The sequence below is a fragment of the Panthera uncia genome, chromosome X (genome assembly GCF_023721935.1).
Source record: "Panthera uncia isolate 11264 chromosome X, Puncia_PCG_1.0, whole genome shotgun sequence".
NCBI lineage: Eukaryota > Metazoa > Chordata > Mammalia > Carnivora > Felidae > Panthera > Panthera uncia.
In genome coordinates, this window is record NC_064817.1 from 104,781,797 (window position 1) to 104,805,313 (window position 23,517).

Consider the following 23,517-nt stretch of genomic DNA (forward strand, 5'->3'; position numbering starts at 1 on the left):
AAGAAAAATATTGAAAATGCTGGACTCTAGACATTATTCGTTATCAGTGTATCCACCTTCCTTCTATCTACTGGAACTTCCTATTTTTTCCCCTTTTGGCTCTGAAGTGTTACATCACCTTCACTCCTTACTATATTAATGTCAGGTAAAGATATAAGCTGGTTTATGGGCAATGTCTGTGGTAAACAGAATTATAAAATTGATGTAAAAAGGTGGGGGGTCCAGACAGACATCAGATGATTCTGTCTGCAATGAAGGAAAAGTCTGGAGGGGAACCCATGTTTATAGGCTCTGTGGTTTGGAACACCGTAACTTGGCCACAGGAATGCGAGCCATGAAAAACATACAGCGGACCAGAGCACTTGGCACACCCCAATAGCTGAACCAATAACCTGTATATAAATCATCAGGTGAATACACTTGACTGGGTGAAGTTCACCTGCGTGTAAAGAACTGCCTCCATGTGAATCACCACATTCAAAGAGAGAAACTAAAGGAGTTTACTAGATACAGACAGGTCTAGATTATGCAAAATGTCTACATCAGAAATATTTTTAATAGACTTACAACATCATATCCACTGAACACATGCACACATTACATCCAGCAGTGAGAGTCCTTCCCCTCCTCCATAACGAAAATTCCTAATTGTGAAATTGAAATTTTAAGACATTAGCTTTGCTTGAGAGCAATCCCAATCCAGCGTGCCTGCTTTTCCCTAAAATTCTTCTACGGGGCTCGTGTTTGCCTCTTAATTATGCCAGGGGGAGTTCTTAAACATGATTTTTCTTTTTCTTCTTTTTCTTTTTCTTTTTTTTTTTTTTGCTGTGAACACCAGCAACTCTCTCTCTTAACTGCATTGAAAAACACTGGGGAGTCACGCCCTTTGTCTCACTTGCTAAACTTCCTTAATAAATCCAATAAAAGCTTTCAGAGGTAGAATTTTATACTAGCAAATGTCAATTCAGACCTGTTAAATACAGTGAGCAACCCTGCCTGCTACAGCAAGCATTCCACCCAAATTGACTAGGTGTGGCTTTTATTCATTGTTCAGTCACAGTGAACAGAATCTGTCCTCTAGCTACCATCCCATTTAGGTTGGCATTCCCTTTATCTGGGGGCTTATAATAAGCAAACCATACTCAATTTTCCAAAAGCAGATGTGCTCTTTTGGTATCCTAGAAACGGATCGAAGTATGCTTCGTGGAAAGACCTGAAGTTCAAGCCAGTGATACCAAATGGGTCTTAATATGCAACCATATCAGGACTGGAAAAAAATATCAACATTGGAAATTTAAACAAAAGCTTGACTATTTTAGGGAAGAAGAACCAGATTACCAGGGTGGTGGGGTTCAAAAGCATAGAGAGATGTTTGGGGAGCGTAGGTACAAGAAAAATTAAGTAAAACCGTATGTTATTTCTATAGTACTATCAAGATCCACGAGAAAGAACATTTCTTTCAAACCAGACCGGTAAATGTCACTTAAAATTGCTCACACTAGCGCAATTACAACACGCCTACAAAGCTTTCTAGACCACAAAATAGAATCATATCAATCATCTTGGGGTGAGTTTTTTGTATACATAATAACTGCAGAAATTAATCTTTTATCAGTTTATCACATCACAACAGCTATTGTTAAATAATCTACAAGGTAGAAAGCAATTTCCAATTGTTCCCTGGGGTCTTCTAAGTAATGTCTTGTATCTTACGATATGCTATAAAATAAATTGTACTCCTGTGAGTCCTATCAGTCATATTCTGCAGCCTGAAATCTGAAATTACCCTCATTGAAGAAAAAAGGGAAATGTATTCTATTACAGAAAGCATGGAGAATCAAATTAGAAAGCACAAGAGGCTGGAAAACTCAATGGATCTCTTATTGGACTCTAAAAAAAGCCACTCCCTATTCTCCAGGGTGAGGCAGCATGATCAATAATGCATGAATGGTTGAGAGGGGAATGGAAAGATTCTCCCGGAGGTTGAATAGAAGATGAATAGTCTGCCTTCTGCCTTTACCCCTACTTTATCCCAGGCTCTGCTCTCTGATTCCCTGAAACAGGGCATTTGATTGATGCTCCATTGCTGTCCCTTGACCTATGAAAAAAACAAAACAAAACACATGCGCCGGCACTGTAGGAAATATTGGGCTCAGGTGTGTGATACAATCTGGCCCCTATTCTTTGCTCAGTCTGAGATTGGGACATCCTATGAGAGGCCAAGAGTAGTAATGATGGTGGATGAAAAGCTCCCTTGCCGTATTGTCCTTCTACTCACATTTTCTGGACTCACCACGCATGTCATTTCTCTGAGGCTCTGTTCATGCTATTCTCAGTATCTAGAGCACTGCCCCTTCCCTACCCCTTTAGAAATAGCAAAAAATGGAAATCAGTGCGTGAAAGCTAATGAAAGAGTTTGGAGAAGGAGTTCAACAATATGAAGTATTACCAAAGGTCAAAGAAGAGCTCTAAAGAGCTCACTAATGACCTTCTGGGAACTAATTTATGAATATAATTTATCACCACTGAGTTCCAAGGCAAATGTTTTTGGCAAACTAATAGTACAGGAGATGAAATCTACTCATTTTGCTTAAATTTGTCTGGACTTTCTGGAAAAAGAGGATCATGGTGCAAAATTGTAGCAACTCATCAATACCTCTACCACCTGTTTTGTGCACTACCTAGAAAGATGTACCAGTTAAGGGGTGCCCTCTCCATATTGATTTCCTTGAATTCTGACAATCAGTGCTATAATGAAATAGGCTTTGCTGAGTGCAGGCTGACCTACCCCCACATTTTTTTGCTGCATCTAAATATTATGTATGCCTTTCAGCTTTCAGTGAGTTTATTACATAGTCACTGATGAAATGGGTAACAATGACAATGTAACACTTTCGAATTAGCATCTAGGTAATGGTTTAAGGGAATGGGACACCACTGAACTAAACTTGAGACCTGAAAGGGCTCAGTAGAAAAGGGACAGTTTCCAATTCCTCCTGGAAGGTCTCAGACTAAACCGTAAAAGGGACAAAAGCACTTTTTTTAAAGGATCCATTTCAACTCAATGATCCACAAAAATACTAGACGCTAGTCTAGAATGACAACATAATCTTTGTAATTTCTGCAAAGGGAAACTCCGTGGCTGGGTTATGTTAAACCACCATCAAATACCTGGCCAGGATTCGTCAAGAATGTCAAGGTCACGGGAAACAGGGAAAGACTGAGAAATGGTCACAGACCAGGCAAGAGAGGGGAGACTGCAGTCAAATAAAATACACGGTGGTACCCTGGATTCGGCACTGGAACAGAAAGGTGACACACTCATGGAAAGACTAATGAAGTCTGAAAAAATTCGGGAGTTTAGTTCACGGTAATGTGGAAAACGTCACTTTCCTCATTTCATATATCACGAAAACATAAGAAATTAACAGTGGGGGACACTGGGTGAGGGGTAATATGGGAACTCTCTGTACTGTCTTTGCAACTTTTCCTTAAATCTGTAATTATTTCAAAGTAGAAAGCCTATTAAAAAGGAACAAAAACCATCATCAAAGAGCAAGGACATTTCAATTAACATCCTAGAATTCAACGGTTTACTTGTAATAATCATCAAACCTCCTCATCTTAAAATATTAATATTCATATTCTTCTATAAGGTGAAATCATGGTAAATGCAACCCAGGTTTTAAACCCAACACACCCAAAGGCTCCCTTCACGTGCGCAACAGCTTTGCAGTGTCAATGAATACATTAACAGGCATCCTAAATCCTTCTGGAACTAAGTTCCCGAAGGCCCGGCAAGGTTATTCCGATGTAGAGCGATATTCTTAAAACAAAAACAAAAACAAAAACAAAAACAAAAACAAAAACAAAAACAAAAACGCATAGATACAGTTTTTGCCCAAGACACAGCCGTGACTTACAAGTGATGCCATCTGAGCATTCTGGAGCATAAACTGCATTTGCTGGGCGAACATGGCTGCGGCAGTCTTCTGTTGAATCAGATTGTTCCGTCCATTAATTTCCAGCTGCGTTTTTAGGTGTGGAGGAGGGTGGAGATACTTGCAGTTCTCTCTAGCACACCGACCCTACAAATGAAGAGTCGGATGAGCCTGCGCTGATATTTACACAAAGCTGGCAACAAACTACCAAGTTTATGCAGCTCCAAGCTGTGAGTGGAGGAGTCCGGTAAGGAGGGTTTTACATCCATTGGCTCATTTAGGCTTTAAACCAACCCTCTAAGATGGATACCCTTGTAACCTTCACCTTTGAGATGAGGAAACCAAGAGAAATGCACACAATTAAAAACGTGACACAACCGGAACTAAAACCCAGGGAGGCTGATGCCAGAACTCGTTCTCGTAGGCACTTTGCTCTGCCCTACTTTGATATGCATCAAATTATGTGGAAAACATGAAATATTAGGAATACTGTGATACCATCACAACAGGACAAAATTTAATAACATTTTAAATAAAAATTTCCTGATGTGAGATGTAAAATCATGCCTGTGAAATTAATTAAGATTCCGGATTTGGATCTACATCTACAAGCAATCAAGAAAATGGAGGGAGAATGTTAGATAACCACATACACATAAATATACCTTACACATTTTCGATCCACTATTCTGGACAATTTGGGCTCTAAAGTTCTTTTTCCTGAATCCATACCATGTGAGAACCATCCTGAAATCCCCCGACGTTGTGTTCATCAAAGAAGAAATCTCTACATCTGGCACTCATGTTGTTCTTCAGGTTCCAGAAGCAATGGTCCTGGATCACTTGGGTAAATGAGACCAAAGTGTATTTTGGAGTCTCAGCTCTTTCAAAGTTTTATTGATGTGTTTAAGCACTTCCAGACAGGATAAGATGTCAGTCCTGGGCAATCAAATATGCCTTTGGTGTTGCCGAAATGCTGACCTGGCTGCTAATTATGGTGTCTACTATGTGACAGCAAAGGACGTCACTGGACAGGGATTTATCACATCATCAAAAGTGATCTGTTGTTGTATTTGTTTAACTCGTGAGCACTATACAAAGATGCTAGTGATCCTCTCAATTGCATTACCAGGTCCACTATAATCCTTTTAAGACAAGCACAAATGTCAGCAATTCTTTTTCCCACAGATGCTAAATTTTTTTTTTTACAGTGCATGAGCTTATTGGAGAGAGGGGTGGAGAAAAAAAAGGCAGCTTTTTAAAATTTATTTATTTTTTTGGACCCGAGAGTGCAACCTGCTAGGCTGCCTGAATCCACAGGAGAAATGGGTTAGTTCACTGCGTGTTGTTTTTTTGTTTTGTTTTTTTTTTTTTTTTTTTTTTTTACTGTTTATTCATTCTTGAGAGAGACAGAGAGAGAGAGAGGGAGGGAGGATGGGAGAGGGAGAGAGACAGTGCAAGCGGGGGGAGGGGCAGAGAGCGAGGGAGACTCAGAATCTGAACCAGGCTCCAGGTTCCAAGCTGTCAACACAGAGCCTCATGCAGGGGCTGGAACTCACGAACCGTGAGAAGATGACCTGAACCTAAGTCGGACGCTCAACCAACTGAGCCACCCAGGCATCCTAGTTCACGGAGTGTTTTTAGCACATGCTATGAATTTTCCTTACTTAACATGACTAAATGGTGTCCACAATCACTTCCCCGTATTTAGTTATCTCGTCACTAAAGCATTCCTAGAATTTCACCGTGAATCGAGGTGTGAGATTCAACTTTATAGAGCCACATTTAACGCAAAGCCAGATGCACTGCAACAGCCCTTTTAAATACCAGATCACAGCCACAAAGGGGCTCTATCATTTTCCTTCTGGCAAGAAGCTGAGTATAACTTAACACATAGCTTGAGAAATTACAGGAGCCACTATTGTTTTCTGTCAGCTTTGTCCTTTCGTTTCTTCCGATGATCAATTTATTTGCAACCAAATTAAATGATTTATAAAATCAAATAATATCTTCATTTCAATGTACCTTCACATTCCTCTGCATATCCTGGAAAAGGAAGAATTTGTTGGTACTAAGAGTTTTCTGATTTCATAAAAGTAGCTTAGGAATCCTTACGTGTGCTTAAAACCACAATAATAGTGGGTTCCCCCCCCCCATTTGTGTGCCTCCTACGAGAAAAACATACAGCTTCATTTTACACCTACCACAATCTGCACCAAAGCAGATTCTCCACCCTCCACCCAGTATAACCGAGATCCTCTGGCTCCGAGTTAACAGCCCCACGGGAAGCAGGGATGCTTGGTGGCTTCCACAGCCAAGCATATGCTAGTTTACACTTCGGGGTCTCTTTTCCTCCTCCCACACCCTAACATTAAGATTTCCCCAAGGTTCAGTCCTAAATCCTCTGCTCTCCTCTCTAATCTCTTTCTCTGGAGAAATGAAGTTCTTGTCAAGTTTCATCTATCACCACACTGGCTCAGATTGTAAATCTCCATACCTATCTCTGCTCACTCTTCTGAGTTTCAGTCCTTCCTCATCACTAACCACAGCTGCATTTGGAGATCCCGCCCCCTAACCAGATCTAAAGAACTTACTCCCGACCTTCCTTCTTCATAGACTAGGTTTCCTCTTCCCGCATAGTCCCATTTAGGACCACCGCTCCAATTCCCAGGCTGAGCAGGATCGCCTTGGAATTGCAAACCCACCTTGACAGCTTTTCCAGATGAGTGGCAAACACAACCATAGACGTCTGCACAGAACACAGTTTGTAACCCCTTCCCGAGACAGCTTTATAAGGAGGGCCGTCTCTTATATTTGGGAGTTCCAAACAATAGATCCGTTTAAACAATAAAAAGAAAAGGAATACATTAGGATCTTACCATTGTTACAATTTAGAGTTTTAACATCGTTTACACTGAATGCAATCAGAGAGAGGGGGGAGGAAGCCAGGCAGAGAGAGAACACCGTGTATTTGGCACCTTTCCTGGCAATCTACAGATAGAGAATTACTGCCTGCCTTTGTGCTTTGAGATTACTGTCCCTTACATATAATAACTTTTCTTAAGCCTCGTCTTGGAAAACTAATGACATTTGGACGGAGCAAAAACAGTACACGGAAACAGAAAAAGAAAAAAGAATCACACTTTAATAATTACATCAACTTGGGCTCTAAAACTAAAGTATGGAACATGAGGCAGCATAAGACTTAAAAATACTTATTCATCTTAGTTATGAGATTTTACTTGATTTATAAAGCATTCTGTTTTGAATGGCAGAGTCCATAATTTAATTCTATAACAATGCAAATGTACAGCAATACTACCTTACCAGAGACTGCCGCTTACGTTAAAGAAGGCTTATAAAAGACCAAAAAATTTGCATTTTCTATCCAAACAATAGATGACGAGACCAAATAATGTAATATCAACGTTATCTGTGGAACACAACATTTCAAAAGAAAACCAAGCCCCTTAAGTTTTTTCAAAACAACTCTGGAACTCAGAATGACATATTTATAGGCACAACATTTGGTGGTAACAAATCTCCGCTGTATAGTATTCATTCTTCAAGAGGCCCAAACTTAATTATAGGCCAAAATACTTTAATTGGAGTTGAGAGCGGGGGGAGGGGATACACTTTGTTTTTGGCATTTGCTAACATTTGCTTTTCGTCCTCGTAGGGGATTAAGGCTTTGGTAAACATGTTGGGATGGGTTGGGGTGGAGGCAGGGGAGGGATGACCCAGCACAGTCTGTAATGACCTATTGTTCTTGGCCTTTGGAAAACCAATGACTAGGGACTAGAAACGTTCCAGTGTTTTCTTTAGACCAGCTAAGCACTCTGAATGGATGACAAGATATCCTATCACACTGGGTCTGTAACAGCCCAGACACTATCTTGGTCTGAAAAAAATCACCCCTCAGGTTTCCCAAGCTGAGTCAATGGTGTCCCAAGCCCTCTTTCTAGACCCACATGTTCAGAGTTGCCATGGCCTCAGTGCAAAGAAGCAGACCATGTCATAAAGGACTCTACAAGTCTTGTCCTTGTGACAGTTGCCATCCACCAGTAGAGCTGGCACTACCTGAGAAACAGCAGCTAAGGCCAGTGAAGACAAAGAACTCTCTCTCTCCCTTCCCAAATATACATGGAAAATTAAAGAAGCATTGCAGAGATTAGCACGTAAGTTCATTGATGCTTGCCTGAATTTCACTTCTTTTCCATTTCCTTTGGCCTTAAAAACAAATCATTCTCATCTGGTCGTTCACTATGTTACTGAGTTAAGAAAACAGCAAAGTGATCCCATAGGAAAGTGGTTCTCTGCTGAAGGATGTGCTACTACACCCATGAATCTTCCAGTCCCCCCTTCCCATCTACTCACTTTGAAATTGCACCCAAAAAGCAGCAGGGGGAGAAAATGGCCAGTGAAATTTCTGAAATGCATCTGCCTCAAAAAGCTGATGACAGACAAAGCAAGAAGTTGCAGAGCATGTATAAAACCTCCACAATTCAATCTATTTCCTTTTTCCTACCTTCAGGCTTTTGACAAATGAGTACAAAGCCTTTGACGGAGAAGAGAAAAGTAGCATTGTAGAGATTCAAATCCCACCTAAGTCTTGGGAGTTATGAGAGTGAGTCTGTCAGATCCAAGATTTCCCAGGCACTTGGTGGTAGAAAAACCCTGTGAAATGTACTTTTTTATGTTTCGAAGAGAAAGCTCCACCATCCATCAGAATAAGAAAAGGACCCTAGGAAGCTGAAAATTACCCTTTGTCAGTCACAGTATCTTAACAGAAACAGCTGTTTGCAGAATGATGGGCTTCTTCAAATACATTTGGTATTGTGGCGGAAAAAACCTCCCCTCAAATACAATGATAACTGGATTACTTTTCAAAGACACCTCACACCTCTGTTAGACTATGAAGAGTTAAAGTGGCAACAAGCAGATGACTTGTTCGATGAAAAAAAATATGGTATTTCATTTTAATGATCCTGTGTTAAATGAAAAACCCTATTGATCAGTGCCCCACTGAAACATACTTACGTGCATGGACATGGCCTCTCAGAGGAAGTAATGGTTATTTGAGAATTACAGACCACATGTCCAGGGTTGCCTGGCCCCTACGACCATCAAGACCTATTAAAGGCTAGGAACCATCTAAAAGAGCAAAAAGTGGGGGGACATCAACATAAACTGAGTATTAGCCGGATGTCAGCTTACTAATAGTGGCTAACTGTTCACTTTCTCCCTCTTTGGGTTCCTTCTTTCTAAAAATGGATATAATTTGCATCATTTTCTCCTCCAATATTATACCATCTATGAACATTGATAAATAGGCATAAAGAGCATCCTTAAATCTTACATCCAGCTTTTAATTTAAATTTGGGATGCGGATGAGAAATCTTTTCTACAAAAAGTCTTTAATAAGTCATTTCCTGAAAATATCGAAGGCAAGATTAATGAGGCTGAACACAGACCCCCATGGAGACGGCCACCCAAGCACCACCCCCCCACTGCAGTCAGCACTGTATCTCGTTTCCTTATGCTACTGAACTCAGCTTTCTTGATCCCATTTACACATACACAGGGCAATGACTTTGGTGCTTAAGCAGACACCACGTCTGAATAAGTAAGAGGCTGGGAGGAGGGCAGAAGAATTCTCTTGACTATCTGCCTCAAGAAAGCTTTCCAATCGTGACCTCCAAAAGATGAAGGGAGTAGGCTCAATGATTACTGCTTGTTCTGAAAGAGTCCACTAAGATAAACGTGCTTACCAGACTGTAACATTTAGGGCTGACCCAGATTTTTCAGAACATCTCGTGGGCCTTTATCTTCTTGAGAAAGTAAAGGCCAAAGCAGTGAGGTGGCTTGTCCTAATTAACAAGCAACTCAGGAAGGACAGGAGCCAAGTTCCCAGACTCTCACTACCCAATATGGATTTTCAGTTCAAAAGACTCTTCCTCTGTAAAAATTTGCCTGGACTCATTTCCCGCCCCCACTCACCTTTGCCTCCCCCCTCTTTTGTTCCAACAACTGCCCCTTGTACTCACAGTTTTATCATAGCACTTATCACTGTGTACATCGATAAATTGTTTGCATGCCTATCTCCCCATTAGACTTTGAGCTTATCTAAAGGTAGAAGTATATCTTCTTCATCTTTGAACCTCCAGGGATGTTCTGTGCATGATGAATAGTGGCCACTCCGTAAGTTTGCCGAATGAGTGAATAAATTTTGTGAGAATGACTTTATAGGGAATAACACTAAGTCGGCCTCAGAAGCCTAATCGCTGCTCTTGCTATATTTCCTTCCATTAAGCTCTTCCTTCTTCCTCCAAGAAGGGATCAGCAGCCAACATATGAATTTGGCTGTTCCTGGTTGTCTGTCCCAAATGATTGGCTATTCTTCTATTCAGGTCAGAAAATGGCTAATTTATCCCATCCCCCCCCCCTTTTTTTTTTGCTCTGAATATATACTCTGGGCTGTCTGTGACCACCATGGCTGAAAAATTCTGGTAATTCAGTGCAACTGAACCAGAAGTCTCGGGAACCCATGAGGCACACAGACACAAACCCTGGTCTAATTCCAGGGGTCTGTAGCCACAAGAACCCCCAGGACGTGGGACCCCACAGAGCCGAATAAAGGAACCCACAGCAGACTTATATTTAATCGGCACCCCACCCCACATGTCTCTGAACAAGCTGGAAGTCAAATTCCCTGAAGCCACTTAGACAAAGGTGGAATACATGGGGCCTTCTTGTGGATAGCGATTGCATACGCTGCCTTCTTACAAGAAAAACATACCCGCTACACTTCAAGACCCCCCGTTCAGGTGCGTTCACGTTAAGCGTTTATTTTCGAATAATCACGAGCTCAAATTTTTCTGTGAAATTTTTTGAGGAGAAAATAACGCTAAAAATCACAGTGGCTGTTCGCAGTGAAACCAAGCCTGCCTCACCCATACCTCAAATCTGCTTCCTGCCCTCTCCTCAGTCTCCCGCCCTAGTCTAATCAAATACCTTCAGTTGCGTTAGAAAAACATTAACGGAGTATCTGTTCAATAATAAGCTCCTCAAGAATGCACCCCCCCTCTGTTTACAAAACAGCTAAACCAGAATCAAATCAAATCCCAAAGACAATGAAAGCACACTGGTACCAAATTACCAGAAGTCAGAAGGCATTTCTCATGCTAAGTATTCATGGAAGCTGTCTTTGAAGTAGTTCGAGGGCTGCCGACGTAAAATACCATTAAAATGCAGAAAAAAGGAAAGAAGACATCATGACGTTCAATTTGTTACTCCAAGAAACAAAACACATATGAAGTCATGCAACATAGGCTTTGTTACGAAACAACATGAAGGGAGGTCTGTCTCGGCCCATGGCCAAATCTCGGGCTGTTAGGGTTGCTGTCCCTCCCTTTTTTAGACACCCCACGTAGTCACCTACCATAGTGATACACCCCCAGGACAAAGAGGACCCCAGCGGCTTCCTTTCACCCTCTCTTCCCCAGCTAGGGCTTCTGCCTAGAACCCCATTAAGGGTTGCCAGATTTATCAAATGGAAATAGAGAACGCCCAATCGAATCTGAATTTCAGATAAACAATGAACAATTTTTTTCTAGTATAAATATGCTCTCCCTTTAATATATTATCTGGCAACCCTCCCCCTATCCATTCTTCTACCCTGGTGAGTTGAGCTAAATAAAGTCAAATCCCCAAAAACCCATTTTACCCCCTTTACCTTAAGGACATAAGGACTTCCCTCCATGGAAGCAGCCCAGGCTCTACCGGGCCTTCAGTTGCCCCAAGCAAAGCAGAGGCCCTCTCAGTCCCAGCTTACCTGACCAGCTGCAAGGAATTTAAGGAAGTTGGCTGTTGGAGAAAGCAATTTTTTAATCCGTGGCTCCTCCCACCAAAAGCTTCACACAGCTCCTTACCTGTCAGTCGCTCTACTTTCCCACCCACAGTGGCGCAACAGTATATTCAAATGACTTTGTGCCTGCCTGGGGCTCCTCCTAAAGGAGGAGGTTAGGATGAAGAGGGGCATGGTCAGTGACCACCATACTTAGCTCCCGATTCTGAATTTATACACATTTTTGGAACATATAAATTATCACAGGAAGATGAGGCTTTTATGTTTGTAAGGTTTTATTTGTGTGTGGGAGGGGTGATGAGAGTGGGTTAACTTTTTTTTTTTTTTTTTTTGGTCTTCAGCCTTGTCTGTGGAATACTCAAATTCAAGCAAAAGTCATCCATTAAAGCTGGGGAAAATGACGGCTTAAGCATCACATTTCGCTACGCACACATTAGATCTATGCAGATACGTATTCGAAGCATGCAAACTAATGGCATGAATAGCCGTTATTTGCATAGATGGTTTTTTTCAGCCAACCCTTGATTACTCATATTAAAAGACTGGGAGAGGTAAAAGGGCATAGTTAATTCTAATGAACACAACAATATAGTCAGGAAAAATGGCAATCCGTAATGGCCCCACCTTACAAAGACCATGTATATTACAAAAGTGGTAATTGGGAACATTTAGGAATCAGTTACTAGACATGGTCCTGAATTTATTTTTTATTCATTAGCAATGCAGACTCCTCTCATGCCTGTTTTTGCATTCAATTGTTGCAACATCACTTATCATGTCCTCCCTGGAAAACTCCACTCTTGAGAGAATGGAAGTGAAACTAGCAAATGAGGTCTTAATATAACCATGAGAACAGTTTTGGTCTCTAAGACTCCAGAAAGGGTTTCAGTGACTCCCTAGAGTCCTTGGACCACACTTTGAATACTGTGATCCCTAGTAAGAATACAACAATCTCTGGTGTAAGGATCAGTCACTAGTCTATAAACTCTCTGAGGGCAAGGTGCCTGGGTGGCTCAGTCAGTTGAGCGTCTGACTTCAACTCTAGGACATGATCTCACAGTTCATGGGTTTGAGCCCCGTGTCAGGCTCTGCACTGACAGCTCAGAGCCTGGAGCCTGTTTTGAATTCTGTGTCTCCCTCCCCTGCCCCCTGTCTCTCAAAAACAAATAAACTTAAAAAAAATTTTTTTTTAACTCTCTGAGGGCAGAAGGCATGTTTTATGTGCGTTCGAGTCCCAGAGCAAAGCCTGGCAAGGGACTGCTCATCTGACTGATTTCTGACCCCCAAATTCCAGTATTTCATAAACTTCATTAAGTGTTTTCATATTTTTCCTATAACTTTATTAGCAAGCTCTTTTGAAACAAAACTGTTTTTTAATTTGCACTGTGTATTCCAAAACATTTACATTCCATAAGTGCAACAGAAATAAGAATGGAAAAATTAAAAGAATAAAAGCAAATATGTCTTCAACATTAAAAAAAAGTATGCAGATGCCTTTGTTGGAATTATCAAAGATTCAGAATTCCTAAGGTCAGAAAGAATGAAATTGTACCACACTGGGGAAGTTTATATGGTTATAGCGCAACAGGTTAGGGAAACAGGAAAGAGTAAAGCTGGAAAGCATCTGACAGAGTGTGGACCACAGATTGCTATTTCCAAGAGGGGAGCCTCAGAAGCTGAGTTCCCTGGTTCACTTGTTGTAAGAGTGGTATACTATATTCCTCTCTTGGAGACCGCGCATATTAAAGGTTCTCTCTTGTCTTGGTGGTAGTAGGGAAAGAAAGAAAAAAGAAAGAAAAGAAAGAGAAAAGAAAGAAAGAAAAGAAGAAAGAAAAGAAAAAAGAAAGAAAAGAAAGAAAAAATTAAGAAGAAAGAAAAGAAAGAAAAAAGAAAGAAAAGAAAGAAAGAAGAAAGAAAAGAAAGAAAGAAAGAAAAGAAAAGAAAAGAAAGAAAGAAAGAAAGAAAGAAAGAAAGAGAAAGAAAAGGTTCTCTCTCATATGTCCTCCGGTAAAGAAACCTGCGATCCCAGCATAGTTCATCACAGAAACCATGGCTCTTTTTCTCATAAGACACCTTTTGCCATACATGTCTCATTAGACTGTCCTTATGAACATACTGACTCCCTCCTACCAGAGCTCAAACCAAGTCCCCTGGCATTTGACAGATCCAGTTAGTTTTTCCTTCACACTTTTCCACTTCTATTTCTCCCCGAAATAGAAAAATATAGTTGAAGTACAAAGAATTCGATGTCCTGTTGAAATGACATTTAACATTTTTGCCTATCCTGGATCTCCCAAAAGCTAACAAGATGGCGATTTTTCCCTACGATTGCTACAAAGAAACACCCCACGATCATCTTCCCAGATTTCTTTCTTTTCTTTGAATGCTTCAGGCAGGCAGCTTCAAGACTTCTCTAACGGGCTCTCCCTATACTGTGTCTTCTGTCCCTTGGAACCATGCCAGTTACCTTAGGTTTTCCATGACCTAAACTTAAGGGTCTCAAGTGAGTTTTAACTGCACTAAAACTTGGGAAGTAAGAAGGTGTTTGGCAATCCCCTTGATTACTAAGGGTCTTTGTTTTGTACTAAACTTAAACCTTGGGGTTTCCACTTGGCAAAATCAAGTTTCCTGACCCTGAGTAAAACGAAAGTTTCGAAGAAGGAAAGTTTCAAATAGGTCGCAAACTTCTAAGGTGAGTATAAAATGGGAAAGGCCGTGATTATTGTTCAGATTTAAACAATTTATCTTTGCGGGCCTCAGTATGGTGCTAAGAATACATTAAATAATTACACCTCTCCAGCCAGCGACAGATCCCTCCACCCAGAGGTTAGGCAAAGGGCACATATGGTTATTTACTTTTGGATTTTGAAATTACAGGCCCAAAGATGAAAATCAGTCCCTCTTTTGCTAAACATAAGTCCTTTTTCAAATGAAGACATTTAAAAGCATGATATCAAAATGGTTGTTCATGGGCGCTTGCTAAATTCACACATGTGAGACCGCGTTTCAATCCCCAAACAGAGCCAAATGTATCCACTTGAAGTAAGCGTTTTCCTCACACACCTACCCAAACGCCAGACTAATACCGAAGATGTAATTTCCAAGCAGGAAGTCTTACTTAGTGGCATATGCACTGCCTTTGAAATACTTTGAGGCATGGACTGAACTTGCATTTTGTTAATGGTAATATATTTTTTATCGCCAAAAGTCTTAATGAAAACTCTGTGCTAACTTGTTATTAAAACTGTAGGCATTTTAGACAAATCCCCCAAGAAAACTCCAAACTCTAAATGCACACTGTGTATTTAAATCGAGTGGCATTTTTGACCAAGTGATTATTATTATTTTTTAAAGTATCTGAAAATCAGGCTAACTTCCTGTTTGGTTTTGTTCTGCAGACATAAAAACAAGCAATTTCACTGATACAAACGCTTTCTCTTTTCTAAATAAAGATCTATTCTGCGTGGCCTGAATATCTACCAAGTATAGGAAGCTTCATTCTAAAATGTGTGTCAGAGATGTGAACAGAAATTGAGAAAGTTCCACATGAAACTACTGAGATTACGCTTTTAAAAATATAGGTTTTAAAGTGAGTCGCTCTACCTTAGTAAATATAGCAACCTTGTTAAGCTCGCCTTCTGCTTTCAGTGAGGAGTTAATATTTGATGATGATGAAGAAACTTCCTAGTATTTAAAGAACCAAACAAGGGTTAGTTTAAAGAAGATAAAATGATAAGTGGAGGTTTTATGTTTTAAAATAAATCAATCCCTCAACCGTAAATGTCTCCTAATCCTTACTCAGGAGAAGTTGAAATATGATCTCTGCCAAAGAATGCCCATCCTCAAATCTAAAACAAGGACAAAAATAAAGCAAAGCAAAGAACAGCAAAAGGTAATTAGTTTTGAAATCTATTAATTGTACTCTTCGAGTCAGTTTAAGCAGCTGGACCACGAGTTCCTCGGGGGTGGGAGGTGGTGGGGAATAGTATACTTGTAAGCCTGTACCCTCTATATGAAGCACAAAAAGGTTAGTAGAATCCTGGTGAGAGTCTAGCCAGTGCCTTTCAATTACTGGAAAAATAAAACAAATCTACTCTAGCTTCATTGTGCCTTTCGCGAAAATCAGAATAAAATTAGAAAACTTCAGAAAACATGTCTTTCTGGAAAAAAAAATAGTAAAACTTCAGTTTACGTGTCTCTCTTACAAGGTAAATCAAATTCCATTCTAGAAAAATATTGCAGAAAGTGATGCAGTGAAATAAAGTAGGTAGTAGAAAACATCAGTCTGCCAATCCTTTACATTTGTTTTTCCACTAAACAAAACTGGAGCGTGTAATTGGCTTTATTTTGTTTCAGGTTTTACATCGACTTTATTTTCTTTTAATATTAAACAAGATTTTTTTAATGTTTATTTTTGACAGCCAGACAGCACCAGTGGGGGAAGGGCAGAGAGAAAGGAGAAGGAGACACAGAACCCGAAGCAGGCTCCAAGCTCTGAGCTGTGAGCATAGAGCCCAAGGTGGGGCTTGAACTCACGAACCATGAGATCATGACCTGAGCCAAAGTCAGACGCTTAACTAACTGAGCCACCCAGGTGTCCCTACATTGACTTTATATACTAGACTCTAGTATATAAGTCAAATGACCCTTCATATGTGAACTAATTCTGACCATCTATGAGGGTGCTGGAGAATAACTGTATATACAGTTTTAGCGCATGTCACTTGGCATGGGACAATGGTAGGCACACTTTTGGAAACCAGGTTGAGGCCCTGTAAAATCATAGTTTCCATTAATATCTTGAAAGTAGTCATAATGACACATCCACTGGAGGGATTTACAGAACACTTTTCACACCACGTCCACCTGAGCAACAGCTGACTTTACCGTGTATTTACCATGTGCCAGACACTGTTCAAAGGGTATTTAATCTGCACAATAACCCTGGGTCAGTGTTTAACCGAGGAACTGAGGCACAGTGAGGTGAAGAAACAGGCACAAAGTGACAGCACAAATGTAGCCGACCTAGGATTTGAACCGAGGTGCTCTGGGTCTGGAGCTCGCATACTTAACCAGTACAGTATTGCCTTGCGGTCCTTCGGCATGTGTTAAGCTGAGGAATGAGCTAGTTCAAATATTTCTGCTGTCCGGGCCACTATTTTCCCTCTAAGATTTCAACAAAGATTGCACATCAACTGGCTGTGAGGCATGTCCAGAACTGATTTAATAGATAAATGTATGGCAGTGGGATGTTTTGTTCAGTACCTAGGGATCTTGAGTAACTTAGAAATGAATAAGATAAGGTAACTGAGTGTCCAAAGGTTTTTTTTTACACCATGTTCACCTGAATAATCATGGCTAACTTCATTGTGTGTTTGCCGTGTGCTGGGCACCGTCCAAAGTGCTTTATATGCATTATTAAGTCTTCCCTCCTTAACAAAGCAGAGCAATTAGTACAAACACGTCCTCTCTTAGCACTGATTTTTTGGTAAAGGTTTGCCCGATAGGATTTTTCCAGTTGATCTGGGGGAAGCAGTGTCACATCATCAGGAGTTGGGTTAAGGGAGCTTATGCACAAATGACCACAGCCTGAGCAAAGCGACGGTCCAGCAAAAGCCTAAGGACACAGAATGGATGGAAGTGGGCTAAGCGAAAGAGTTGCTCAGGTGCATTTTGTGACTATTCTCACCACCTTAAAAGAAGAATCTTTGATAAGCACAGTAGTGCTATTGAGAAGCAGGTTGACTCAGACCACAAAAGTCTGAGTGCTGTAGGTTGCACACTATCACAGAGCAGAGAAAATGTCGACACAATGACAAAAGATCAACCTTATCACAAAGTAGTACCAAAGTGTTCTTCGGAAGCATTTCATTCCACCAAGAGCACAGGCAAATGATTTACATTTACATACATACACTACCCACACCACCTCACAAAAGTCTGCACCGCCCAAAGCTCGGTTTTAGTGGCGATTTGATTTAAATGAGTAGGGAATGGGGGCACCTGGGTGGCTCAGTGTGTTAAGCGTCCGACTCTTGATTTCGGCTCAGGTCATGATCCCCTGGTCTGTGGGTTCGAGCATTGCATCGGGCTCTGTGCTGACAGCTCAGAGCCTGGAGCCTGCTTCAGATTCTGTCTCCCTCTCTCTCTGCCCCTCCCCCCTTTGCACTGTCTCTCTCTCAAAAATAAACATCAAAAAAAAAAAATGTAAAAGACAAAGCATTGCAGGTATTTGCTGGTGAAACTAGGGAACCTGGATCTCATAATAAGAGACAAAAAACAATGGAGCATGCAGACTCCAAAAGTGTACTTATATTTTTAAAGACAGTATGATAGGGTAAATAATAAGGGTAACAAATCCAGTGTTGAAATGAATCAACTATCTGGAATCAGGTCACAGGCTATTCATACATTTGACTTTGAATGCATCTGTTCCTAGACAAGGCAGTAATAAATCTAAATTTTAAGATGAAAGCAGTATTTTATCAGCAAGTGTTCTAACCTGGGATTTAAATGCCCTGGATTCTACTTATCATTAGATCACGGCTAAATTATTTTCCAGTTATGGTAATCAGTTTGGCTAGGAATAATTCCTGCCCTTGTATACCTCATAGGTACTCTGAGAGAATAAAGGAAGAAGATGAAATTTCATATGCTTTGGAAATAAAATCAGTACAAAGTGTAAAAAAAAATATGAGTGATTTTTCTTTATTCTTTACAACAGAACGAAAATTGTTACTGTGAATTATGTATGAAAAATATGACAGGGGCACCTGGGTGGCTCAGTTGGTTGAGCATCTAACACAACTGATTTTGGCTCAGATCGTGAATCCAGAGTTGTGGGATCAATCCCCACTTTGACCTCCATGCTGAGCGTGAAGCCTGCTTGAGACTCTCTCTCTCTCTCTCTCTCTCTCTCTCTTAAAAACAAACAAACAAACAAACAAAACAAAACAATAGCTTAAAAACTATGCTTTACCATTCCACTTCTGCACAAAAGGTACGGCATTACTGTATGAGTAATCCTTGATTATGTGAGTCATAGAAGTTTTCATGTGCCTGCTGCCGGAATTTATACACAATGTTAAAAATCCAAGGACGGTTGTCTTCTCAGAACCGGACATTGTGAAACAGTTGCTACTCCCACGCTCAGTGCTCAAGGGTATGGCAGGTGAAAGACCAGAGGAAAAAGAAAAAATTCAGGCTTTAATTTTATGCTTGTAAATAACTGAAACAAGAAAAGTTATTGCTCCCTTTTCGACTGGCCATAAGCCAGTGCCTACTTGGGAGACCAGTTTATCTAGTCAAGAGAGGCTTTCCTACCATCACAGGCTTCTTACTTTAAGATCTCACAGAACACAAATTCACTTTAGAATCTTAATGAATAAAACGCTCAAAGTAATTTCTATTGTACGAAAAATGGGGGGGATCGCACTTTTTGGTTGGCACTTGTTAATTTTTGACATTGCCACAGCTGCTGTTATATTTTATTTATAACGTATGTTAAAATGATCAAAAGAAATCAGGCAAGTCATTTTTTCCCGGTAAGTTAGGAGGATAAAGCAAAACAAATAATAGATTACAAGAGAAGATGGTAAAGGGTACCTAAAGTACTAGCAAGTAATTGATCAACGGGATTTTGAATATTATTTATATAAATTAGTAAATTATAAAATTGAACATTGTTACAAAACTGTTTATACATGTTTGAACTAATTTTTCAGTTTTCTTATTTTGCTTCTCAATAAACCGACCTCTTTGAAGCCAAGACTGACTCATATAAATGTGAAACATGTTTGAATATGTGATATATATATATATATATATATATATTTCTATTGTAAAGAACTAGTAAATATATGATGTACATTATATAGAGGCGTATATAGAGGCACATATTGAAGGGGAGCAGATTTTGCCATGCCAAATTATGCCTCTTTGGCATATTGATGAAAATGATTATTATTATTAGTTTTTAGACGGGGGGAGAGAGAGAGAGAGTGTGTGTGAGCCGGGGAGAGGGGCAGAGGGAGAGAGAGAATGTTCATCAGGCTCCACACTTAGCATGGAGCCTGACTCAGGGCTCGATCCCACACTCCTGGGATCATGATCTGAGCTAAAGTCAAGAGTTGGATGCTCAACTGACTGAGCCACCCAGGCACTCCAGCGTATTGATTATTTTAAGCTGCTTATTTTGAAGAAACAGCAGACACAGGTGAAGCTCTGAAAACTGGGTAGAAGTCGCCCTTTTGTACGGGACACTGACATTTGCACTATCTGTGAGGGTGTCCTCCTGGCTGTACCCAGAAGAGGAGGATGACTCAGTCTGTAGAGATTTCGATCTGCATAACAATCGCACCCTTGCTTCTTGTGATTTTCTTGGTCATCTCCCCACCGCCACATCTCCTTTGGTCGTTAGGTAAACATAGTACTTAAGGCCACTTCAGGGAGTTACTCAGTTTTCCTGGGTCTCTCCCATGTATACAGGAGGAACACACGTTACTGAACTTTGTTTTTCTCGTGTTAATCTGTCTCATATCAACTCATTCTTACACCAGCCAAAGAACCTAGAAGGGAAGAAGGGAAAACTTTCTTGCCCTTACAATGTATGTCCTTTTTATATATATAAGCAAGTCCCCCATACTTGCTGCATATACAACAAAGTCCACTTGTGGCAGCTAGCGACACCTACAACAGAGCTTTTGAGGTATTAAAAAAGTCACTATGGCTCAGTCGGTAGACTGTGTGACTCTTGATCTCAGTCAGGGTTATGAGTTTGAGCCTCACATTGGGTGTATAGATTACTTAGAAACAAAATAAAATAAACAAAAAGAAGGCCAGTCTGAGTCATGGAGTAAAAAGACTGGGCTTTTGAAATCGTATTCTATTACTCTTAGAAAACATTCATTTTCTGTTTACAAAGTGGTGCTATTAGTTCTAAAGGTGTGTGTTTCATGTTGCTTGCATTTGCTCTACAAGCCTCCCCAGAGCGTCTTTCTAAATGTTTGCTAGGTACCCAAATGTAAGCGACAAAGAGTTTTCTAGTAAATTCTTCTCAGCTCTCCAAGAAAGAAGTACCTTTACTCACTGCAGAAAGCACACTCATTTGGAAACATTACCCCTGCTCCTCACTGACCCCCTCCAAAAGACGTCTGGAAAAAGAAATCCCAAAGGAGCGAAATACTTTTCACATCCAAATAAGCAAACTACCCAATGCTAACCGTGGCATTTCAGCATGGATAATCAAAAGCCGAAGTATTGATAGACTCCCAAACCTCAAAGCAAGTACCGAATACAAAGCTCATCAGTTGTACGTGCAGTGTTTCGGTAAGGAAACAGTACGTCTCATGCAACACTTTCCCTCCTTTTCACTGGAAGAAAATAAACCCCCGTCTAAGGACGTTCAAGTACTTGTTACTTTCCCTTTTCTGTATGATGAGTACTCTCAGCAGCACTTGGTTTACTTCTGAGTATTGCTGGAAGCCTATTTCCAACCGAGGCCTCCAGTTTCCAATACCAGAATGACCAGAATGCATGAACACGTCGAAATGAAAACCAGATAGCTTAATGAGCTGCATATCATAAATTTGGACATAAAATTAGCCCCTTTTTTTGCTCCCTTGTGTTCTCACTACTTATGCAACTACATCCTTCCCCAAAGACTTGGCAGTAACTCACAAGAAAGACACATTTCCAATAAGATCATTATCACAACCCTAAAGAGTAAGCATGATACCATGTAATGGGGAAGGTGGGATGATAGGAAGGATGATATGAAAAACTTCAAAACTCTAGACTCAGGTTAATTGCTTCAGCTGGGCCCTAAATGCAGCTCTGAGCTTTCTGGCAACCACAGTAAATAGGAAAATGGATTGAACTGCGTTGGTCTCACTGCCTGATGAAATAAAGTATACTGGTTAATAAGCACCTCTCTACAAAGACTGCTGGGTACCATGGAAGGCACACAGAAGAACAAGACATGGATCCTGCCCACGAGGAGTTTATAAATCTTGTCCCTCCTGGGATTGCAGAGGCATGAGGGGCCCTGGCACTTGACATAATGGCAGTAGAAATCAAAGAAAAGCCATGGGGTAGAAATCAAAGGTGAGTAACGTGCACTGAGTAGCGGTGCTACTGAGAAGGAGGAGCAAGTCTGGTCGGGAGAATGAGACTTCTCTGAGCTGCAGTTAATCACAGCTCTTCATTTTTGCTTCAAGGAAAGCCAAGGAGTTTATCATGGAAAGAGCACATGTGTGATAAAGAGCACAAATAATGCTCTCTGGGGCGTCTCACTTCCTGTATTACCTCTTTTCATTAGTATATTATTTTATTCATTATACCTTCAGTCTGATTTTGTTTCAAATACAGTATTATTGAGCTGAAATATTTCAGAATGAAAAGCCTTTCTCAATAGGTGTCTCTGAGTTTCCTTCCTTCCTTCCTTGCTTCCTTCCTTCCTTCCTTCTTTCCTTCCTTCCTACCTTCCTTGCTTCCTTCCTTCCTTCCTTCCTTCCTTCCTTCTTTCTTTCTCTTATCTTCTCTACAGTCTCTGGGAAGCAATGTCATTTTTTCTCATGTGTTTCTCTGGTGGGAGAATAGGAAATTTGGGGAGAAACAAGGGAAATATGATTAAAAATATGTTTTAGGACTAATACTTCAAAGATGGAGTAAATGTCACATGATGTTTTGTCACTAATACCTCAAACATGGAGTACAGGTCACGTGCCACTAGAGCGAGGTCTTGAGAACTGAGGAGAAATGAGTCTTAGCTTTGTTTTAGCTGTCAGATGTCCATTAACATATGCAAGTCACAATTACGGATGTTACTGCAAAATATTAATGACACCAGGTGAATGCTGCTAAATACTTAAAATTATTAAAGTTTCCTTCGTTGTTGAAACATTTTTCTAAAATATTCCAGGCACCTTTCCTGTGCTTGGAAATAGGTGCCCAAACCTGAATATCCTGATTGCTGATGATTGCACCCACAGCAGTCTCTGTTCTGAAAAACAGATATCACTATGCAGAAACGGAGAGCAAGATGGAGGAGGTGTAAGAGACTGGGCTGACTACACACACAGACTCCAAGAGATCGCTCATAAGCCTAGAGAACCTTTTTACTTTATTTGTTTCTTTTTTTTAATATGAAATGTATTGTCAAATTGGTTTCCATACGACACCCGGTGCTCATCCCAACAGGTGCCCTCCTTGATGCCCATCACCCACCCTCCCCTCCCTCCCACCCCCCCATCAACCTTCAGTTTATTCATAGAGAACCTTTTTAAAAACACATCTTGAAATCGTTGTCCCATTTCTTACTATTTTCCAATTTCTTTTCAAAGCCGATTACTTGGACTAAGTTTTAGCTATTGAGGGCTCTAGTTAAGTTGATTTAAACATGTCCATGCATGGGCTCTCTCTATGAGCAGTTTTCTTTGCCTTTCTATGCTCAAACTCTTTGGACTTTTAAAATATCACTGTCATTCAGAGTAAGTTATTAATTAAGCTTCAAACATATTTTTTTTTATTGGACTAGGCAGTCGCCTTTTACACCAAACCCTTTTCTGCAGATTATGACCTTGTACTTGACTCAGAATGACCTTATTAGCACTAATCATGCTTCCAAGAATACTTTGGTTTGCAAGCTAGCCATCTGGTATAAAATTCTATTTCAAACATTCTAAGGCAAAAAAATAATGCTTGAATATT

The 23,517-nt window shown here is 40.4% G+C and overlaps 1 protein-coding gene across 6 annotated transcripts in view; it reads right to left on the reverse strand.

The window, feature by feature from the left end:
* Nucleotides 1–23,517, reverse strand: part of MBNL3 (muscleblind like splicing regulator 3) — a 111,472-nt gene that overhangs the window by 28,296 nt on the left and 59,659 nt on the right. For 5 of the 6 annotated variants that reach the window (XM_049644302.1, XM_049644303.1, XM_049644299.1 and 2 more), the window contains one exon: nucleotides 3,924–4,088. In XM_049644302.1, coding sequence (XP_049500259.1) covers nucleotides 3,924–4,088 — 165 coding nt within the window. Of the gene's footprint in view, nucleotides 1–3,923; nucleotides 4,089–4,673; nucleotides 6,163–23,517 lie in introns of those variants that run through there. The other variant, XM_049644304.1, reaches the window with a different exon arrangement.